A 20,764-nucleotide genomic window follows, 5' to 3' on the forward strand; every position below is an offset into this window, starting at 1 on the left:
TGGACACAGACATCCCTTCCCCTTCTGAAATCGGAGTTGGCAGTCCATATTTTGGCCCCGCCCTAGTCCCACACAAAACATGCCCAGGCCACACCCCCTTGCCATATGGACATACTGCAGTTTTAGATGGCCATAGCCTGGCTTTACAAAATCAGGATTTGGATGTCCATGAAAAATGGATATCTAAATGCTAATTTTCAGACACCCAAAACATGAATAGTGATTCTCAAATAAGGGCCATAGTTAATGTACAACATGACTGTTGCCAAGTTGCAACTGCTTCCACCAATATACATTTATTGTTGAGTTGCCAAGCTCATGACTCCAACACCATCATATTACATACATTAACGGCCAGTTCTGGTTTATTTACCTTCATGTTTTTATTGTGGCTCCTAACCACAACAATGTAATACGATTAATTTGGATTTTCTAATGCTTTTCACTACATAGTCCTCAGATAACCAGGGGTCAAGAAAATTATGACAATGTAAGCTGAAAAACCTGGTCTATATCTCAAAATGTGAAGTAAGGTTGGTGTCTCTCATAAGGTATCACAATCTCCCAATTCTATGTATGAGTTCCATGGCTCATATATAAAACTTACAAACTAAAAAAGCAACACTGGGCCTTCAAGACTGAGACAACAGGAGTATTTTATTAACAGATGACCTGACACGTTTTATAAGTTGTTTTAATAAAAAAAGGATTTTATACGTTGTTTTCATAAAAGGAACGGCTAACACAGGAGTTTATTTCCTATATCGCGGCTGTCTTTTTCGACAGGAACGCTTGTCTTAAAAGGGTTTCTCCATTCATTTTCAGAGGCATTGGACATTTATACATCTTGCACACTTTACAACCAAACCCTGACCTCTGAGGCAGGCATTGTCTAACGCCGAAACACAGCCCGTGTTGGGTCATCTGTTAATAAAATACTCCCAGTGTTGCTTTTTTTGTTTGTATACTTTCTACGTATGCTGTATACCCTCTCTGTTTGTTTCATATATAAAACTTTACATCTCATTGTAGTAGGTCATAAGAATAGGTAACTTCTACCTTTCTTGGACTAGTTTACATTTGGAATTATACAGTCTTTTCTTCATATGTCTATCATGATATTTGCATTTGGCAAAACAAAAAACAACAAAAAGATTTCATTCACATAACCCTAGTAGAACATTTGAAATAGTATTTAGAAAAAACGCAGTGAGGTCTATCTAGTCAGGGGACTGTGTGTGCCAGGAACAGCAGCCATTTTCCCCCTGTTGCAGATGGGAGGTTCTTGAGAGTAAGAAATTTAGTAAACCCAGGAGACAGGAACCCACTGAGGGGTAGAGCATGCTCGATCAAAAGCTTCCTGGAGTACTCTGATACTCTCCTCCACGTCATTGTTCACCAGAGACAGGTCAAAGTACTGTGCATATCTGCTGCAGATAGCCTCGGACTCCTTCTGCAGCTGCTTTAAGGATTCAGACTGTAGGGAGAAATGACACATCATGAAATGCTTTGAACCATAGTGAATACAGTGTTCTGTAAATAAATTAGCAACTCTGCACACTGAATTATGACTGTTGAAGACAACTTTGTGCTCTATATGAGTTCAGAGAGGAGGTAAGAGTTCATCTGGCTTGGTTATTTATAGCTCAGGGAGCAACTGATTTCAGCCCACAGAATGTCACCAGCCAATATTCAGCAGTCACACATTCCCCATTCTTTCACACATCTGCTGATCGCAGCTTAATAAAAGGGCCCCTTAATTTGCTACAGCCCTAGAAAAATAAGGCAGGTGTTAAATAAATTGGTTAAAAAGCTTAAGATCCAATTGCCTAGCTTTCTTCAGTCTTTTTCCCACCAACCCTAGGCACATTCCTTAATTCATATAAAGTTATCTAAGGGGCCCTTTTACAAAGGCGCACTGAAAAATGGCCTACAGTAGTGTAGACGCATGTTTTCGGCATGCGAAGAATCATTTTTCAGCGCACCTGTAAAAAATGCCTTTTTAAAAATTTTTGCCAAAAATTGCCGTGTGTCCATTTTGGGTCTGAGACCTTATCGTCAGCCATTGACCTAGCAGTAAGGTCTCACGTGTTAACCGGGCGGTAATGGTCTACATGCGTAAAATACCAATTACTGCCCGATTACCACCTACGCACCAGAAGATAAAAATATTTTACGTGTCAAAAATTAAATAACCGCAAGGGCCACACGGTAGCCGGGCAGCTTAGTAAAAGGGCCCCTCAATCAAGAAGACAAGAAGAATACCTTGTAGTAACAAATTTACCTCATCACCACATAATTAACCCAAAACATCAGATTATCTGCAGTTTATTGAAAAACAAATGTAAAATCAAACATATAAACGGCGAGTGACCGAACTCACTCACAAATGCGCAGTAAAGACCCTCTCTGTCCCGCCCCTGCATCAATACATGATGACGGGGGCGGGACAGAGAGGGTCTCTACTGTGCAAGGGGAGGGACGAAATCGCCGTCGCTACCGCTTCCCTCCCCCCCCCCCAAGGTCGCCGCCGCCACCCACTCTTCACCCGGGGCCGGGCCGGGCATTTGCTCCGCTATAGAAAGAGCGCTGGAACAGAGCACACAGCTCAGCTGAGCTGCTGTCGGCCTTCCTTCACTGCCTGTGTCCCGCCCTCGCCCACGAGGGCGGGACACAGGCAGAGAAGAAGGACGGCAGCTCATCTGAGCTGTGTGCTGCTTCCCGCGCTGTTTCAATAGCGAAGCGAGGGCCCGGCCCGGGTGGAGGGGTGGCGGCGACTCCGGGGGGGGGGGGGCGTTGCTGTGACCTCGGAGGCGTTGCGGTGACCTCGGAGGGGCAGCGGCGAGCTCGGCAGGGTTGAAAGGCCCCCCCGTCCTATACTAGCCCGTTTTTACGGGCTCAACGGCTAGTAATATCATAAAATATACCAAATAATCTTAAGGGTCATTATAATAGTTTAGGTATCCCTATTCCCTTAGCAACTTTGTAGAGAACAGATAATCAAGAGACTTCAGACCGCCCAGAACACAGCAGCGAGGCTGATTTTTGGTAAATCAAAATTTGAATCTGCCATACCCCTTCATGAAAAACTACATTAGCTCCCCATTAAGGAATGTATTGCCTTCAAGGTCTGCACCTTGATTCACACGATTATTTATGGAGACGTTCCTGGATACATGCTAAATCTAATTGACTTACCACCCAGAAACAGTTTCAGTTTTTCCCAATCCTTCCTAAATTTACATTATCCAGACTGCAAAGGCCTCAAATACAAGTCTACGTACGCATCCAGCTTCTCCTTCATAGGAACGCAGCTATGGAATGCAGTACCCAAAATATTAAAATCAACTCAGAACCATCTAAATTTCAGGAAATTACTGAAGACTACCCTGTTCAAGAAGGCCTACCTTCCTGACTCAACCTAATTTACCTCTTCTTTGTCCTAGCAAAATCCATGGACCTTATCATTTTTTTTATTCCCTCTTATTATCTCTGTTTTTCTACAAGTTACCTATATGTTTACTATTTTACTATTACACTGTTTAATTGTATTTTACTGAACGGTAGTTTGCCCCACGGTCTTGTGTAAGCCACATTGAGCCTACTACTAGTGGGAAAATGTGGGGTATAAATGTGTTAAAAATAAAAATAATTAATTAAACAACTCTAATTCTAAGATTCAGAGTGGAGTAGCTTAATGGTTAAAGCAGCAGGCTGAGAACCAGGGAAGCCTGGTTCAAATCCCACTGCAGCTCCTTGTGATCTGGAGCAAGTCACCTTAGCCCTCAAGTGCAAACTTAGGGCCCTGTTTACTAAGGCGCGTTACCATTTTTAACGCGCCTACAATTAGAGCGCAAGCTGTGTAGACGCCTATACAGATATTGTAGGTGTGTACATGGTTAATGTGTGTACATGGTTAACGTGCGATAAAAATGGTAACACGCCTATAACGTAGCTTAGTAATCAGGTCCCTTAGATTGTGAGCCCTTCAGAAACAGAAACATACCTACTGTACCCGAATGTACACTGCTCCAATAGCTTTCGGGCTTGCTGCTGGTATATAAGGAAATACAATTAATAAATAAGATGCATCCAGCAACAAGATGGGTACCCAGGTCTTTTTCATTGAGTGCCACATCTATCTTCCATTTGCTGAGAGGTCATATGTGTGCACTCGGTGCAAAGAACTCCTGATTCTCAGAGAATGAGTCAAATCTCTGAAGGCTAGAATAGCAGACTTGGAGTAGCTGAGAAAGAGAGGTATAGAGGAGACCTACAGTGACATAGTCAAGAAATCCCAGCTTGACAGTTTCTGTGCCACCTTGGAAGAGAGGGTTCACCTACAAGGACAGCATCACCCTGGGGTGGAAGGAAGTGATCTTGTAGCCAGGACTTGCCTTCCAGGGGATACTATATCCTCTTGCATTGAGAATGTGTCTCCAGGGGCTTCTGCTCAGGAGGGAAGGATTACAGGATGGCCATTTTAGTTCATGACTCAATCACTAGATATGTAGATAGCTGGGTCGCTATTGGTAACTTGACTGCTTGGTGTGAAGGTGGTGTACCTCAAATGTCACCTATATAAAATTTCGATAGTACTGAGGAGCTGCCCCTACGTTGAGCAGCAGTGACAGTAATGCCTCACACTGCACAGGAGAAGGCAAAGGCAAACCAGTCCTATATCATGTAAAAAAAAAACTAAACAAACAAAACCATGAGGAAGGGGTTCTTCATTGTGTGGTCACCAAGGGTACAGCTGAATCTTGCATATGGATATCAAAGACATTAGCAAGTGTGTGGAGGTGCTTCTGGAAATCAAATTTAGGTACTTAGGTAGAAAGCTGAAAATCCAAAACCTCCAGTGTAGCATTCTCAGAAACTCCCTGTTCCACACACAGGTCCTAAGAGCCAGGCAGAGCTTTGGAGTTGCAATGCATAGAGGGAGGAGGGATTTAGATTTTTTTTAGGAACTGGGCAACATTCTGGGAAAAGATAGGTTCCACCTTAACTGAGGGGAACCAGGTTGCTGGTGCTAAACATTTAAAAGGGAAATACAGCAGCTTTTAAAATAGAACCAGTGGTGATGGTAGTGGGTGTGGAGGAGCTGATAGTCACTCAGGAGTGCATGGTTCGGAGAAAGGTCAAAACAGGGATGTTAGGGCATCCCAATAGAGAGGTTGTAATAAAGGTACAAGAGCTATTTTTAATGTAAGTGAAGAACAGACAAAAAGTTTAAAGACAGAAAATTATCCCAGTCAACTGATAAGCAGGCTGTATATACAAACAAAAAACACACTCTGAAATGTCTATATACAAATGCTAGAAGCCTAAAAAAAATAAGCTGAGATAGTTTGAGTATATAGCACAGAATGAAGAAGTAGATGCCATAGGTATCTTAAGATCTGGTGGAAGGAGGCTAACCAAACGGACACTGTGATACCAAGGTAAAAATTATATTGCAATGACTGAATGAATCAAATTGGTTGAGGGGTGGTTCTGTAGGAAGGGAGCATTGAGACAAACAGAATACAAGTTCTGCAGCAAACAGGATGCACTGCTGAATCTTTATGGCTAGAAGTATACTACCACCAACCTGGCCTGAATGAACACACCAATGATGAAATGTTAACAGAAATTAGAAAAGCTAACACATTTGGCAACTCATAGTAACATAGTAACATAGTAGATGACGGCAGAAAAAGACCTGCACGGTCCATCTAGTCTGCCCACGATAAACTCATGTGTATACCTTACCTTGATTTGTACCTGTCTTTTTCAGGGCACAGACCATATAAGTCTGTGCAGCAGTATTTCCTGCCTCCCAACCACCAGTCCCGCCTCTCATCACCGGCTCCGGCACAGACCCTGTATAAGTCTGCCCTCCCCCATCCTAGCCTCTCAACCACCAACCCCTCTTCCCCCCGCCACCCAATTTCAGCTAAGCTTCTGTGGATCCATTCCTTCTGCACAGGATTCCTTTATGCCTGTCCCACGCATGCTTGAATTCCGTTACCGTTTTCATCTCCACCACCTCCCGCGGGAGGGCATTCCAAGCGTTCACCACCCTCTCCGTGAAGAAATACTTCCTGACATCTTTCCTGAGTCTGCCCCCCTTCAATCTCATTTCATGTCCTCTCGTTCTACCGCCTTCCCCTCTCCGGAAAAGATTCGTTTGCGGATTAATACCTTTCAAATATTTGAACGTCTGTATCATATCACCCCTGTTCCTCCTTTCCTCCAGAGTATACATGTTCAGGTCAGCAAGTCTCTCTTCATATGTCTTGGAACGCAACTCCCATACCATCCTCGTAGCTTTTCTTTGTACCGCTTCCATTTTTTTAACATCCTTCGCAAGGTATGGCCTCCAAAACTGAACACAATACTCCAGGTGGGGCCTCACCAACGTCTTATACAGGGGCATTAAAACCTCCTTTTTTCTGCTGGTCACACCTCTCTCTATACAGCCTAGCAACCTTCTCGCTACGGCCACCGCCTTGTCGCACTGTTTCATAGCCTTTAGGTCCTCAGATACTATAACCCCAAGATCCCTCTCCCCGTCCGTGACTATCAGGCTCTCCCCACCTAACACATACGCCTCCCTTGGATTTCTACTCCCTAAGTGCATCACTTTGCATTTCTTTGCATTGAATTTTAATTGCCAAACGTTAGACCATTTTTCCAGCTTCTTCAGATCTTTTTTCATGTTTTCCACTCCCTCCGGGGTGTCCACTCTGTTGGAAATCTTGGTGTCATCCGCAAAAAGGCAAACTTTACCTTGTAACCCTTCGGCAATGTCACTCACAAATATATTGAACAGAATGGGCCCCAGCACCGATCCCTGAGGCACTCCACTACTCACCTTTCCCTCCTCCGAGCGAACTCCATTCACTACCACCCTCTGGCATCTGCCCGTCAACCAGTTCCTAATCCAGTTCACCACTTCGGGTCCTATCTTCAGCCCTTCTAGTTTATTCAAGAGCCTCCTGTGGGGAACCGTGTCAAAAGCCTTGCTGAAATCTAAGTAGATGACGTCCATAGCACGTCCTTGATTTAATTCTCCCGTCACCCAGTCAAAGAATTCAATGAGATTCGTTTGGCACGACTTCCCTTTGGTGAAACCATGTTGTCTCGGATCTTGCAACTTATTGGCTTCCAGGAAATTCACTATCCTTTCCTTCAGCATGGCTTCCATTACTTTTCCAATAACCGAAGTGAGGCTTACCGGCCTGTAGTTTCCAGCTTCTTCCCTATCCCCACTTTTGTGAAGAGGGACCACCTTCGCCATTCTCTAATCCCTCGGAACCTCTCCTGTCTCCAAGGATTTATTAAACAAATCTTTAAGAGGACCCGCCAGAACCTCTCTGAGCTCCCTCAGTATTCTGGGGTGGATCCCGTCCGGCCCCATGGCTTTGTCCACCTTTAGCTTTCCAAGTTGTTCATATACACTCTCTTCCGTGAACGGTGCTCTATCCACTTCGTTTTCAGGTGTACTTTTGCCAGTCCCTCTCGGTCCTTCCCCAGGATTTTCTTCAGTAAAAACAGAACAAAAGTATCTATTTAGCAAATTGGCTTTTTCTTCATCATTTTCTACATAGCGTTTTGCTGTATCTTTTAGTCTCACAATCCCCTTTTTAGTCTTTCTCCTTTCACTAATATACCTGAAGAAGTTTTTGTCTCCCCTCCGTACATTTCTAGCCATTTGTTCTTCCGCTTGCGCCTTCGCCAGACGTACCTCTCTCTTGGCTTCTTTCAGTTTCATCCGGTATTCCTCCCCGTGTTCCTCTACTTTAGATTTTTTGTATTTCTGGAACGCTAACTCTTTAGCCTTTATTTTCTCAGCCACTTGCTTTGAAAACCATATCGGTTTCCTTTTTCTCTTGCTTTTATTTACCCTCCTTACATAAAGGTCTGTGGCCCTGTTTATTACTTCTTTTAGCCTGGACCACTGTCCTTCCACTTCTCGTATGTCCTCCCAGCCCATCAGCTCCTTCCTCAGGTATTCTTCCATTTTGTTAAAGTCAGCTCGCTTGAAATCCAGGACTTTGAGTTTGGAGTGGCTGCCATCCACATGAGCTGTTACATCAAAACAAACCGTTTGATGGTCACTGTTTCCCAGGTGTGCAGCCACTCGGACATTTGACACACTATCCCCATTCGTGAGCACCAGATCCAACGTGGCTCCCTCCCTCGTGGGTTCGTTCACCATTTGTCTGAGCAGAGCACTTTGGAAAGCATCCACAATCTCTCTACTTCTTTCCGATTTTGCAGACGGAACCTTCCAATCTACATCCGGCAGATTAAAATCTCCCAACAGCAGCACCTCTCTTTTCTTCCCCAACTTTTGAATATCAGTGATCAGATCTTTATCTAGTTCTTCCAATTGTGTCGGGGGTCTATAGACAACACCCACGTGGACCAAGGTTCTATCCTCTCTTTTTAAGGTGATCCATATTGCTTCTTCCTTTCCCCACTTCCCTGTCATTTCAGTTGCTGCGATATCATCTCTCACATACAGAGCTACTCCTCCACCTTTACGTCCCTCTCTATCCTTCCTAAAAAGATTATATTGTCTTTGGGTACCTTCTCCTCTTTTTGTTCCCTCTTCTTTGCTTTTTCTTTTTTTTCTGCTTCAATTTTAGTTTCAGAAACATCACAGTGCTGTAGTGGAGCAAAAGAATTTTGTAGTGGCAACACTTGTGCGGGTGGATGCTTCTGTGTCACATGACGAATTCTGCCTGAGCCTACTGTGAGCCATCTGTTCCTTTGTGGTTTTATTCTCTGAGGCAGTGGTGAGAAGTTATGATTCTGCACAGTCCTATAAGTTGCTTTAATTGCATCTAATTCTTGCATTACTTTATATAGCTCTTGTTTTAAAGTAGATAGCTGAAGGCAGATAGGACAAGCTTTAAGTTTCCAGATGATTGGCCTTGAAACCAAAGCAGCACAATTATTGCAGAGAATAAAAGTCATCCTGATTGGTTGAAATGGGTATGAACAGGTGTACTATGTTGGAGTATCCGCCTGCAAGACTGCCTGTGTATGACTGTGGAGTAAAGTTAATAAGGTTTGGTTTGTCTATAAATGAGTGGACAACCCTGGGGTGGGTGGGTGGGATTATAAGTCCCAATGGGTCAGCTTAAGTGCTGCTATCAAGGGAATTCTCTAGTTGAATGGACCAAAATGGTAGTGTCTGATCCAGCACTTTACAATTTATTATACTTTTTAAAACTGCTCTAAGATATTAATAACTTTCCTTTTAAATAAATCTAGATATTGCCAATAATTATAGCAGTGTCAGCTATGTAAAAATGCCCCTCCCCTCTATCAGAGTTTGGCAGGAACAGAAAGAAAGAAAGACAGACAGACAGAGAGGTTTCCCAGTGCTAATTAAATTGATTAAGCAACAAGCCTTAAAAATTATAGACAATATCAGGTAGGTTTCTCACCTAATGCCAGTCAATTTGAGAAGAGTCTGGGATTTAGGGGTCAGAATAAACCTGTCCTTTTTGTAGGAGCTTGGTTCAGTCCCAGCACCTAATGCCAGTCAATTTGAGAACAGTCTGGGATTTAGGGGTCAGAATAAACCTGTCCTTTTTGTAGGAGCTTGGTTCAGTCCCAGCACCTAATGCCAGTCAATTTGAGAAGAGTCTGGGATTTAGGGGTCAGAATAAACCTGTCCTTTTTGTAGGAGCTTGGTTCAGTCCCAGCACCTGGAAGGTGGAAGTAACAATGTGTAATCTCACGTTACCTTCCTAGCACTTTCTAATGTGAATTTATCCACTCAGTATCTGGATAAAATTCCTAGAAGAACTACTTTACGGAGCAGCTGATTCAGGAAATAAGAGGGTGTTATTTTAGGTCTAGTTTTTAGTTGAATTCAGATTTGGTATGAAAGGTAAAGATGTTGAGGCCACTTGATAACTACATGATAAAATTTGAGCTAATAAACAGAAAATTTACTGCATTAGCATTTAACTTTCAAAAGCGCAACTATGATAAAATGAGGAAAATGGTTAAAAACATAACAACCCAAAAGGAGAAGTTTACATCAGGCATGGATGTTGTTTAAAAATACCATCTTGTATTAAAAAAGATGGAAGATGACCAAACGACAGCTGGCATGGTTAAAAGATGAGGTAACAAATTTGATTTCATTAACTTTATATCCTGCTTAGCACAGCCAAGGTTTAAAAATGGTTTACAATAAAAATAAAACAGTGAAAGAACTACTACTAATAGGTGATTTTAATATGCCAGATGTTGACTGGGGTATCTCTATTGTGGGGTCTTTTAGAAGCAGGGAGATCCTGTATTCTCAACAGGGGGATGGGATGACTTCCCTATGAGGAAAGGTTGAAATGGCTAGGGCTCTTCAGTTTGGAGAAAAGACGGCTGAGGGGAGATATGATATATAAAATAATGAGTGGAGTGGAACGGGTAGACGTGAATCGCTTGTTTACTCTTTCAAAAAATACTAGGACTAGGGGGCATGCAATGAAGTTACAAAGTAGTAAATTTAAAATGAATCGGAGAAAATATTTCTTCACTCAATGTGTAATTAAACTCTGGAATTCATTGCCAGAGAATTTGATAAAAGCAGTTAGCTTAGTGGGGTTTAAAAAAGGTTTGGCTAGCTTCCTAAAAGAAAAGTCCATAAGCCATTATTAAAAGGGACTTCGGAAAATCCACTGTTTATTTCTTGGATGAGCAGCAAAAAATGTATTGTACTATTCTGGGATCTCGCCAGGTACTTGTGACCTGGATTGGCCATGGTTGGAAACAGGATACTGGGCTAGATGGACCTTTAGTCTGTCCTATTATGGCAACAATTCCAGCAGTTGGTAATGAAACCCACGCGGAATGAGGCCATACTGGACTCAGTGCTTACTAATGGGGAAAGTGTTTCTGATGTTATAGTGGCTGATCATCTGTCATCCAGTGATCACTAGATGGTGTGGTTTAATACCAAGATAGGTTGGAGAGAGTTCATTCAAAAGTGAAAGTTCTAGACAGATGGGGGATTACCTCAAGGAATTGCTGTCTGGAATGGGAAGATCTGGAAGAAGTTAGAAAGCAGTAGGCAAAACTGAAAGGAGCTTTTGTAAGGGCAATAAACCTTTTTGTAAGGAAAGTAAATAAAAAGTAAGAAGAAAAGGAAGCCGCTTTGGTTCTCAAAAGTAGTAGCTGTACAGGTGAAAAAGAGGTTAGCTTTTAACAATAAAGGAACGAATTAACCTCAAAATCTGCTCCCTAGTCCACAAAATTCTTTATGGAGAAGCACCAGGATACATGAACACCCTAATCAATCTTCCAGCTAGGAATACATCAAGCACATCCCGTTCATTCCTAAATCTTCATTATCCTACCTGTAATGGCCTCAAATATAAATCCACTTACGCTTCGTCCTTTTCCTTTATCAGCACCCAATTATGGAATGCATTGCCAAAAGCTGTCAAAACTACTCAGAACCATCTCAACTTTAGGAAATTACTCAAGACCAGCCTATTCCGAAAGGCCTACCCCCAGGCTCCATCATAAAAACCAAAGTTCTTCAAAACAGCATATAAATGGACTATTTTGGATTCTCTTACCTTTACCCTTTTTCCCTTTATACCCTGTTCTTTCTATCCACTCTGACCACCACAATCTATTGTACTTGTATAACGACTGGACTGGCGATAGCCTTTTCGGTCTATTGTAAGCCACATTGAGCCTGCAAACATGTGGGAAAATGTGGGGTACAAATGTGATAAATAAACTACAAGAGATTGAAGAAACAGGAAGACATGCGACAATATTAAGAAAAGCTAAGAGAAGCTGGAAGCTAAGAGAATCTGGTAGAGTAGTCAAGAAAGCAAAGATGCAAATCGAAGAAAAAATATCCAATATGGTAAAATGGGGAGACGAGACATTTTTAGACAAGTTAGTGGACATGCAAAAGTGGCATTGTGAGACTCAAAGGTGAAGGGAAGGAAGCTGATAAAGATAAGGCAGAATTGCTTAACAGATATTTCTGTTCTGTGGACCACAGAAGACAAACCCAAATAAGAATGAAGGGATGGTAGTCCCTGAATGATTTTCAGAGGATTTCAGAGAAATTAAAAAAATGCGTGGAATAAACACAAAGGAATCCTCTTTAGAAGGAATGGATCCACAGAAGCATAGCAGAGATTGGGCAACAACTGTAATTGGAAGCAAAGCCAGTGCTTTGCAGACTTCTACGGTACATATTCTGTTTAAATTATTGGTCCTTACTTCAAATCCCACAGGATCGGCCTACCTTACTACCTTTCCTCCCTCACTATTCCATACTCACCAGTCTGCCTTCTCCGCTCAGTAAACAACCATCGTTTAGTTCTACCTGGTCCTAAACTTACTTATTTAGATTCTACTTAACACGCCGCTTTAAATTTTGTAGTTCCCTTCCTCTTTCTAATTTGTTTTGAACTATTGTAAACCGCCGAGAACTGCTAGTTAGTCATGGTGGTATAGCAAGTTATAATAAACTATAACTATAAACTTATCTGCCAACAATTACTATGTTACCAAGCAGAAAGGGAACTATGCTGGGCTTATACAGACATCATGGTGGCCTGTATGAATTGTTAAACTCAAATTCTGCAAATTAAATGTGCATACAGATTATATAGGTTTTATTTGTAGCTATATCTCTGTGCTCCACTGGTTGTCTTTTTATTGTCTGGCATGAACTGGAGTGGCAGATCTGCACTTTTTGGTGTTACTAGTACACCATAGATGTCCAAGTTTTAAATGCACTTATAAATCCTCATTGCTTTAGAATGCATAGGAGCCCTGTATAAAGTACAACTACTTCATGTCAGACCCTTTCAGTCTTTGGGGCTTTGTTACCAATTAGCAGAGAAAGGAGGCAGTTTGGGCCTTCAAGAATGGAGTCCTCAACTGCCAGCAGCCCCCGTTCAATTCCCAGTACCCACCTGTTCAGCCTTGTCTGTTGGAGCGATGAAGACAATAAACGGAGACAATTCTGCTGTCCGGATCATCTTCAGAGTCTAACATTTAAAAAACAAATGAACAGTTATGCAGATACCTCAGCAGAGGGCGTCAGGGGCTCCATAGCTGATATGGCCATTGGAATTTAACAGAGCATAGAAAAAGCAAGTGTTTTCTTTTCATATGGCAAAGAGGGAAGTGGTGATGAACACTCAGCAGCTTTTCAGCATCAGTGACATTGGGCTTTCCCAACTTGAGAAAAGAAGAACCATGTCATGTCCAGGGCCAGTTCCCAGACATGACAGGCTCCACCATCAGGGGAATAGCCACAGGTGGGCCTGGGCCCACCCAGTAGCGATGCACCTTGCAGTACCATGAGCCCAGTTGGCGCCGTCATCTCTTCCTAAAGCAAGTTGCTTCCACATGGGTTGCCAGCAACGGCAGCGATTCTCACACGCTACCTGCGGCTAACCCGGAAGCCTCTTCTCCACTGCAACTTCCAGTTTCTGCCCGGTCTCTGTCAGGATGCAGCAGAGAGGAAGCTTCAAGGTTAGCAGAAGGCAGCGTGTGAGAACTGCAGCCAATGACCTATGGAAGCGCAAGAGGGAGAGTTGTGAGTGGGGTGGGGTAGGGTAGGGAAGAGGAAGGAATGATCCCTGCATGGGGGAAGGGGGGCTAAAGATGCTGCACCAGGGTGAGGGAAGATAGGGAGAAAGATGCTACATGGGGGCAAGGGAAGATTGGGGGGGGGGGAAGATGCTGCAAAAGAGGGGTAAGATGCTGGGGGGGGGGGGGAATTGTTGTATATGGGGTGGAGGGGAGGAAGGGAGAGATGCAGCAAAGGGGTCGAGGGGGTGAGAAATCTTGCAAATGAGGTGGAGGAGAGGGAGAGATGCTGCATGGAGAGGGGATAGGGGTGAAAGAGGGAAAAATGTTGGACATAGGGGTGGAGAGGAGGGAGAAATGGTGCATGGGGAGGGAGGGAAAATGTTGGACATGGGGTGGAGGGGAGGGACAAATGTTGAACATGGTGGTAGAGGGGAGGAAGGGAGAGATGCTGCATGGAAGAGAGAGAGAGAGACAGTGGACCTGGACCACAAGGGAGGGGGGACATTGAGATGTGGACAGTGGGAGAGAGGCAGAATTGCTGGACATGGCAGTGGAAGGGAGGAAGGAAGAAGAATGCTGCATGGGGGAGGGGGAAGCAATGTTGGACTCAGGGCACAAGGGAGGGAGAGAGAGAGAGAGAGAGACATGGGGGTGAATGAGTTGCAGGGAGAGGTACATAGGAAGTGGAGAGGGGAGAAAGAGGGAGATCTTGGATCCAGGAGAGTGATGGAGAAATGCTAGACAATGGGAGTGAGGGAAGAGAGAGGGGAAAATGCTGGACCATGGGGGAGGGCAGGAGGGAAGAGAGAAGGGACAGTGAGATGTCAGGCTACCAGGGTGGGGTGTGGAGGGGAGGAAGAGGGATCACATGCTGGGCTAGAAGGGTGGAGGGAGGAAGACGATGGGAATGGTGGAACCCTGTGGGAGAGGCCAGGAGGGGGTGGCAATGAAATGAATGAGAGGATAGTGATTACAGAAGGTAAAAATATGGTAATGGGGAGTAGTATTCACTCTGCCTATCCCCAGTACCTCTCCACTCTCGTCTCTCCCTACGCCCCCTCTCAGGTACTCCGTTCTGTAGATAAATCTCTCTTATCCGTCCCCTTCTCCTCTACTGCTAATTCTAGACTCCGTTCCTTTTATCTTGCTGCACCTCATGCCTGGAATAGACTTCCTGAGCCTGTGCGTCTTGCCCTGTCTTTGGCCGTTTTCAAGTCCAAACTTAAAGCCCACCTCTTTACCACTGCTTTTGACTCCTAACCACTACTTACTTGCCCTGTCCTTTAACCTCACCTATTTATTCCCTTACCCTTAATTGTTCTGTTTGTCTTATCTAGATTGTAAGCTCTTTGAGCAGGGACTGTCTTTTTGTGTATGGTGTACAGCGCTGCGTATGCCTTGTAGCGCTATAGAAATGATAAATAGTAGTAGTAGTAGATTAAAGATGAAAGGGAATGTAAGGCTGGGAAAGGAGTAAGATGTGGAATGGGTGTGCTAGTGGGTAAAAGAAGAAGATGGAAATTTGCTATGTAGTTGAAAAGTACAAAAGGAAGAGAAGAAAGGTGAAAGAAAAAGAGCTGAAAAGGAATGATCAATATGTCAGAGGCAGGTGTAGTGAGGGAGAGAGGAGAAAAGACAAATGGACAACAGATGCTTGAAGAATTAGCATATAACAGACAGAAAAGCAGAAAAGAGAAATTAGAACCAGCAAGATGGAAAAATAAAATGTCCAGACAACTAAGGTAGAAACAAAGCATTTTATTCTGAATGGTTTAAATGGAATGTTAGCTTTTGGAAATGTGCATTGCAAATATCTTTGTACTGTGTCTTATGTCTCCAGTGTTGCAGTAATGCTAAGTTTAAGTTTTTGGGGTTCCCAGTTCAATTTTTGTCTAAATAGTTTTATTTCTAATTTCTGATCCCTTGTTCTGTATTTGGTGAGGGTCTGTTGGTGTGATAGTAATGGCAGGTGGGGAAATCGGAGGGGAGGAAGAGAGGAGAGGGAATCGGGGAGGGGGGTGCGCCTTTATTTTCTGACCTGGGCCCAAGCAGGTCCAACATCAGTCCTGACCCTTGCTGTATAGCTGGGTAGGGATCCCCAAGCATCCCCAGCTAAGGACATCCTCCAAAGATGGCCAGAACTCCCTTCTACTAAACTCTGTAGTCGGCAACAGCTCCTTGAGTCACCAACAACTAAGCATGCTTGGGGTGCCAGCATCAGCGGCTTAGGGGCATTGCTGCTACCTGCCAAGCTTGGTAAAAGAGAGTTCTGGCCACTTTAGGAGAAAGTCTTCAGCTGACAGAGCTTGAGGATCCTCCTTAGCTAAAGTATTTATATTTTGAGGTGGGGGTAGGGCAGGGCAAAGAAAATGTTGTGCCCACCCACTTTGGGCTCAGACTCACCCAAAACTGGCTGTCTGGCTATGCCACTATCCACCACCATTACCCCTCTCCACCCATCCTCCCTTCACCAAGTAGTCTGGCCTAATTCACTGTCCTCCTACCTGAGGTTCAATGTCCAGAATGGCAATTTTGCCCTGCTCATGGATTTTGTGCACTGTAGTAAATTTGGTGCCAAACATATCCCCCTGGTAGCTGCCAAACTCCAGGAAGTCATTGGTGGAGATGCCTTTGCTCATCTCCTCATTAGAGATGAAATGATATGCCTTTCCGTCCTCCTCACACTTCTTCTGTGGCCTTGTGGTGTCTGAAAGAAAAGAGGGACAACTGCAGTAGGAAACCTGTTTATCCTTAACAGCCTCTGCCAGTAGCATAGCTATGGGGGCCACAGGGGCCTGGGCCCATCCAAAATGGATTCAGGGTCCCTGGATTGGCTGGCGGGGTTCCTCGAATCCTGCCATCTGAAGCGTTTCTTCACCGCTGCTCTCCTTACATTGCCTGTCCTGCTTCCCTCTTGTTGTGTGCATGTTCAGTTTTAGTGAAACTGAGCATGTGCAACGTGAGGGGAAGCAGGGCAGGCAATGTAAGGAGAGCATCGCTACCAGGCAAGGTATGTGGTGGTGGGGGGGGGGGGGGGGGGGGGGGGAGCGGCAGGAAGGTGGGCCAAAATGTGCCCCCTCACTTTAGGCTCTGGACCCCCACTTCGAGTTCTGGCTATGCCCCTGGCCTCTGCTATGTTCATTTACCCTGATTTCATGTCTTTGCTTTTCTCAAATCAACCCACTTATGTTTTCCCTTGCTTGCTTGACATAACAAGCATGCACTTCCCTCTTTTCCTAAATCATGGACTATGCCAATCTTCAGTCTGGATGCTGAATGCTCTTCAGCTTGGAGAAAAGTTAGCTGAGGGGAGATATGATAAGAGGTCTATAAAATAATGAGTGGAGTGGAACGGGTAGACGTGAATCGCTTGTTTTCTCTTTCCAAAAATACTAGGACTAGGAGGCATGCAATGAAGCTAGAAAGTAGTAGATTTAAAATGAATTGGAGAAAATATTTCTTCACTCAACGTGTAATTAAACTCTGGAATTCGTTGCCAGACAATGTCGTAAAGGTGGTTAGCTTAGCGGGGTTTAAAAAAGGTTTGGATAGCTTCCTAAAAGGAAAAGTCCATAGACCATTATTAAAATGGACTTGGGAAAGTATTTCTAGAATACTTCATTTAATAGACCAACATTTTTTTTTCCCTGTGGGGACGTTATAATCAATATCAGGTATATTTTGTCCCAAACAACTATATGTATTTTCCTAATAGATCTATTTGAATTCTTTGAATAGCTCTATACTCATTGTTAATCTCTCACTAATCCTTCACACAAACCATAGTTTCATAACTTTAGGGTAAATTTAGTTTATACAATAATCACTTTGATTCATTGTTTTCATATAATGGGGATCTTCAGATATCCATGCTGCTTTCACCATATGAACATAATTCTCAATGTTCATCCAACATACTGGTTGAGTCGCAAATCCTCATTGATAAACCCAATTATATTGCAAAAAGTTTTAGATTTTTTAACATTTTTCACTTTTTCATGTAATTTTTAAAGAAAATATATCATAGCTGTAAATGCTTATAAGTCTGTGAAAGCAGCACTTATCTTTAGAAACGGCAACATTTAAATCAGGATTACATTACATTAGATAAATCACCATATCACAAATACCTTGGTAAACGATTGTTTTTGGAACCTGGGTGTCTGTGTGATTTGTTAAGCAGACATTGACAATGGCCTTGGGACTCTCAAATCCTACCCCCACCCCAGAAGAGCACAGGAGCCCCCTGGGGTCTCTGGCCTCACTGTTATTCCAGCATGTATGAGTCCAGAGTGCAATAAGGGTTACATGAACAAAAGCTCAGGTTAGACTGCTGGGCAATTCTGATGACTCTGGATGGCTGCACTGTCAATCCTTGGCAAACACTGGCATTTAGCTGCTCAAACTTGTTGATTATAGATCCCAGTCACAATCACTGAATGATGGATTCCCATTCTCTGTTCAGACGCGACAGGATTACTTACGGGGAGTTGGATAGGCAAACTTCTCTGGGTACTGGCTCAGCAGGGCACTTTTAATATGGCTCCGCCCAACACCACTTGCACCTGTGTAGAAAAAAAGGGATAAAAAGGAGGGCTGAATTTATATGGGAAGGTATTCTTTCCAAATAGCTTTCAGACTGAGAAGCAGAGGCTAAATAGGAGGGCTCAAAGTTCAGGATGGAAACAGACTGTGGTAAAACCCTTAAGCTTAGATTATACGTGTTCATCTTCTCCATATAAATCAAAAACTGGTCGAGGTCCTGCCTGATAACCCAGTGGCAGCTCAGTTCCTGAACCTCTTTAAACACTCCAGGGTTACAGAGGCCATGGAAGCAGCAGTGGCGTTCCTAGGGGCGCTGACACCCGGGGTGGATCGCCGATGCGCCCCCCCGGCGAAATAATGCCCCGGGTGCAGCGCGATCCCCCGGCAAAAGAACCCCCCCCCGGGTGCACGCCACTGGGGGGGGGGGGGGGAATGCTGCGCGCCTGTTGGCTCTTCGTTTCCATGCTCCCTCTGCCCCAGAACAGGAAGTAACCTGTTCTGGGGCAGAGGGAGCATGAAAACAAAGAGCCGACAGGCGTGCGGCATCCCCCCCAGCGGCGTGCACCCGGGGCGGATCGCCCCCCACCGCCCCCCCCTTGGTACGCCACTGAGAAGCAGCACTTCCATTCTCCAGGAGCCATCCCAGTCTCTACGCCACAGTTGCAACTACTGGCTGGCTTAAGGATGCACTTGCTTCAGGTTCCAAAGAGAACTGTGATAACTGGGAAGTGAAAATAAAATAGGAGGAAAGACGCTGGGAAGCTGTGCTTGACAGGCTGCAGTCCAGGCAGCAGCAAAAGTCTACCTAGCATTTAAAAATGAAATAACAGTCCAAGTAAGATGGCACAATGAAACTCTTAAAACGTTCTCTAAAAAACTAATGTTGACCAGTGAATATATTTAATGACATATCTGAAGGTTTTAAATTAAGAATTATTTAGGGATTTACTGTTGCTATGACGTAAAACGTGTTACGACTGACACCATCCCCATAAAAATGAAAGTTAATTCTGCACTCTGGTGAGCTACTGTCATTTGTCTTCTGTTCAGTGCAATAATAAGGTAACACCAGCATGACAGTCTACTGCAAAGCACGAAAGGAATTAGTGGGGGCTTCCATGAGCCTCTCTCTCTCTCTCAGGCAGTTTTCCAGCCCAAAAATATCCCAAAAAATAGCCCAATATTAATATAGTCAATATATTAATGTTGTAATCATCATCAGCATAATCATAATCAACATACTCTGATGAAACCAACACTTCCTCTGTGTATATCCATATGCTGTACAAGCCGAAAATGGCATGTGTGAAAATATTAGCAAGATCAAATAAAAATGCAACCAGCAATGAAGAATAGCTGGATGAATGGGGGCTGCACGCGCAGGAAAGGGAGAATAACCTGAACGTCACGTGTCTCGAGTTATCTCTTGCCCTCAACTTAACCGGTGGCGGCGGTGGCCCCCCCTCCTCCAGCATGGACCGACTGAGGGAGTCAGTGTTTACTGCAGGCACCCCCGGCCCCTCCCTAGGCTTGCAAGCATTTTTTTTACAGCTCCCCTGGTCCCTTCCCATTCTTCCATAGCCCGGCCCCTCCTCCTTTACAAGTCCGGTGGCTCCCTTGGTTGGTCTGTGCTCCCTCTGGCTCCTGCTAGCAGCTACTCAGGGCTGGCCCCCAGGCTCTGTCCACAGTCCGTCTCCTGCCGGGCGCTGGGCCGGCCAGCCACCATGAGGCCAGCTCAGGCCACCATACCATGTCCACCATGTGCTCTGCCTGCTCGCCGGCACGGTGCGCTCGTGCAGCCATTTAGGACCAGAATGGATCTCCCACCTCCCATGCAATCCTACTGGTTCAATTAGGACCAATGGAGGGTGGCCATGGTGGTAAAAAAGCACCGAACCTGCGGTCGTGCAGATTCAAAAAATGCCCCAAAATATGCAACCCATGGCTTTCAAAAGATCCTGTGGGGAGAAGCAGGAAACCACCCAATTCCGCAGTTTTACTGAGGAATTGGTAACTTTACTCTCCACACAAGACTGCAATTAACCTGTTTGAGTACATAAGTATTGCCATACTGGGACAGACCAAAGGTCCATCAAGCGCAGTATCCTGTTTTCAACAGTGGCCAATCCAGATTACAAGAACCTGGCAAGATCCCAAAACAGTACAATACATTTTATACTGCTTATCCCAGAAATAAGCAGTGGATGTTCCCCAACTCATTTTAATAATGGCTTATGGACTTTTCCTTTAGGAAGCTATCCAAATCTTTTTTAAACCCCACTAAGCTAACTGCTTTTACTACATTTCCTGGCAATGAATTCCAGAGTTCAATTACACATTGAGTGAAGAAATATTTTCTCTGATTCGTTTTAAATTTATTACTTTGTAGCTTCATTGCGTGCCTCCTAGACCTAGTATTTTTGCGCTTCACATCTACCCGCTCAACTCCACTCATTATTTTATAGACCTCTATCATATCTCCTCTCAGCCGCTTTTTCTCCAAGCTGAAGAGCCCTAGCCGCTTTAGCCTTTCCTCATAGGGAAGTCTTCCCATCCCCTTTATCATTTTTGTTGCCCTTTTTGTGCCTTTTCTAATTCCACTATATCTTTTTTGAGATGCGGTGACCAGAATTGCACA

At 44.2% G+C, this 20,764-nt stretch overlaps 1 protein-coding gene across 2 annotated transcripts in view; it reads right to left on the bottom strand.

The window, feature by feature from the left end:
• Window positions 1-238: 238 nt before the first annotated feature.
• Window positions 239-20,764, bottom strand: part of MPP1 (membrane palmitoylated protein 1) — a 110,068-nt gene continuing 89,542 nt past the window's right edge. Inside the window, exons 9-13 of one of the 2 annotated variants that reach the window (XR_003942758.1) lie at window positions 18,066-18,146; window positions 16,086-16,288; window positions 12,957-13,031; window positions 1,016-1,477; window positions 239-602 (exon numbers count right to left, since the gene is read on the bottom strand). Coding sequence is in view for 1 of the 2 variants with exons in the window: in XM_030208939.1 (XP_030064799.1) it covers window positions 1,301-1,477; window positions 12,957-13,031; window positions 16,086-16,288; window positions 18,066-18,146 (536 nt within the window). In the remaining variant the exon portion in view is untranslated. Of the gene's footprint in view, window positions 1,478-12,956; window positions 13,032-16,085; window positions 16,289-18,065; window positions 18,147-20,764 lie in introns of both variants that reach the window. The other variant, XM_030208939.1, reaches the window with a different exon arrangement.

The sequence above is a fragment of the Microcaecilia unicolor genome, chromosome 7 (assembly GCF_901765095.1).
Source record: "Microcaecilia unicolor chromosome 7, aMicUni1.1, whole genome shotgun sequence".
Lineage (NCBI taxonomy): Eukaryota > Metazoa > Chordata > Amphibia > Gymnophiona > Siphonopidae > Microcaecilia > Microcaecilia unicolor.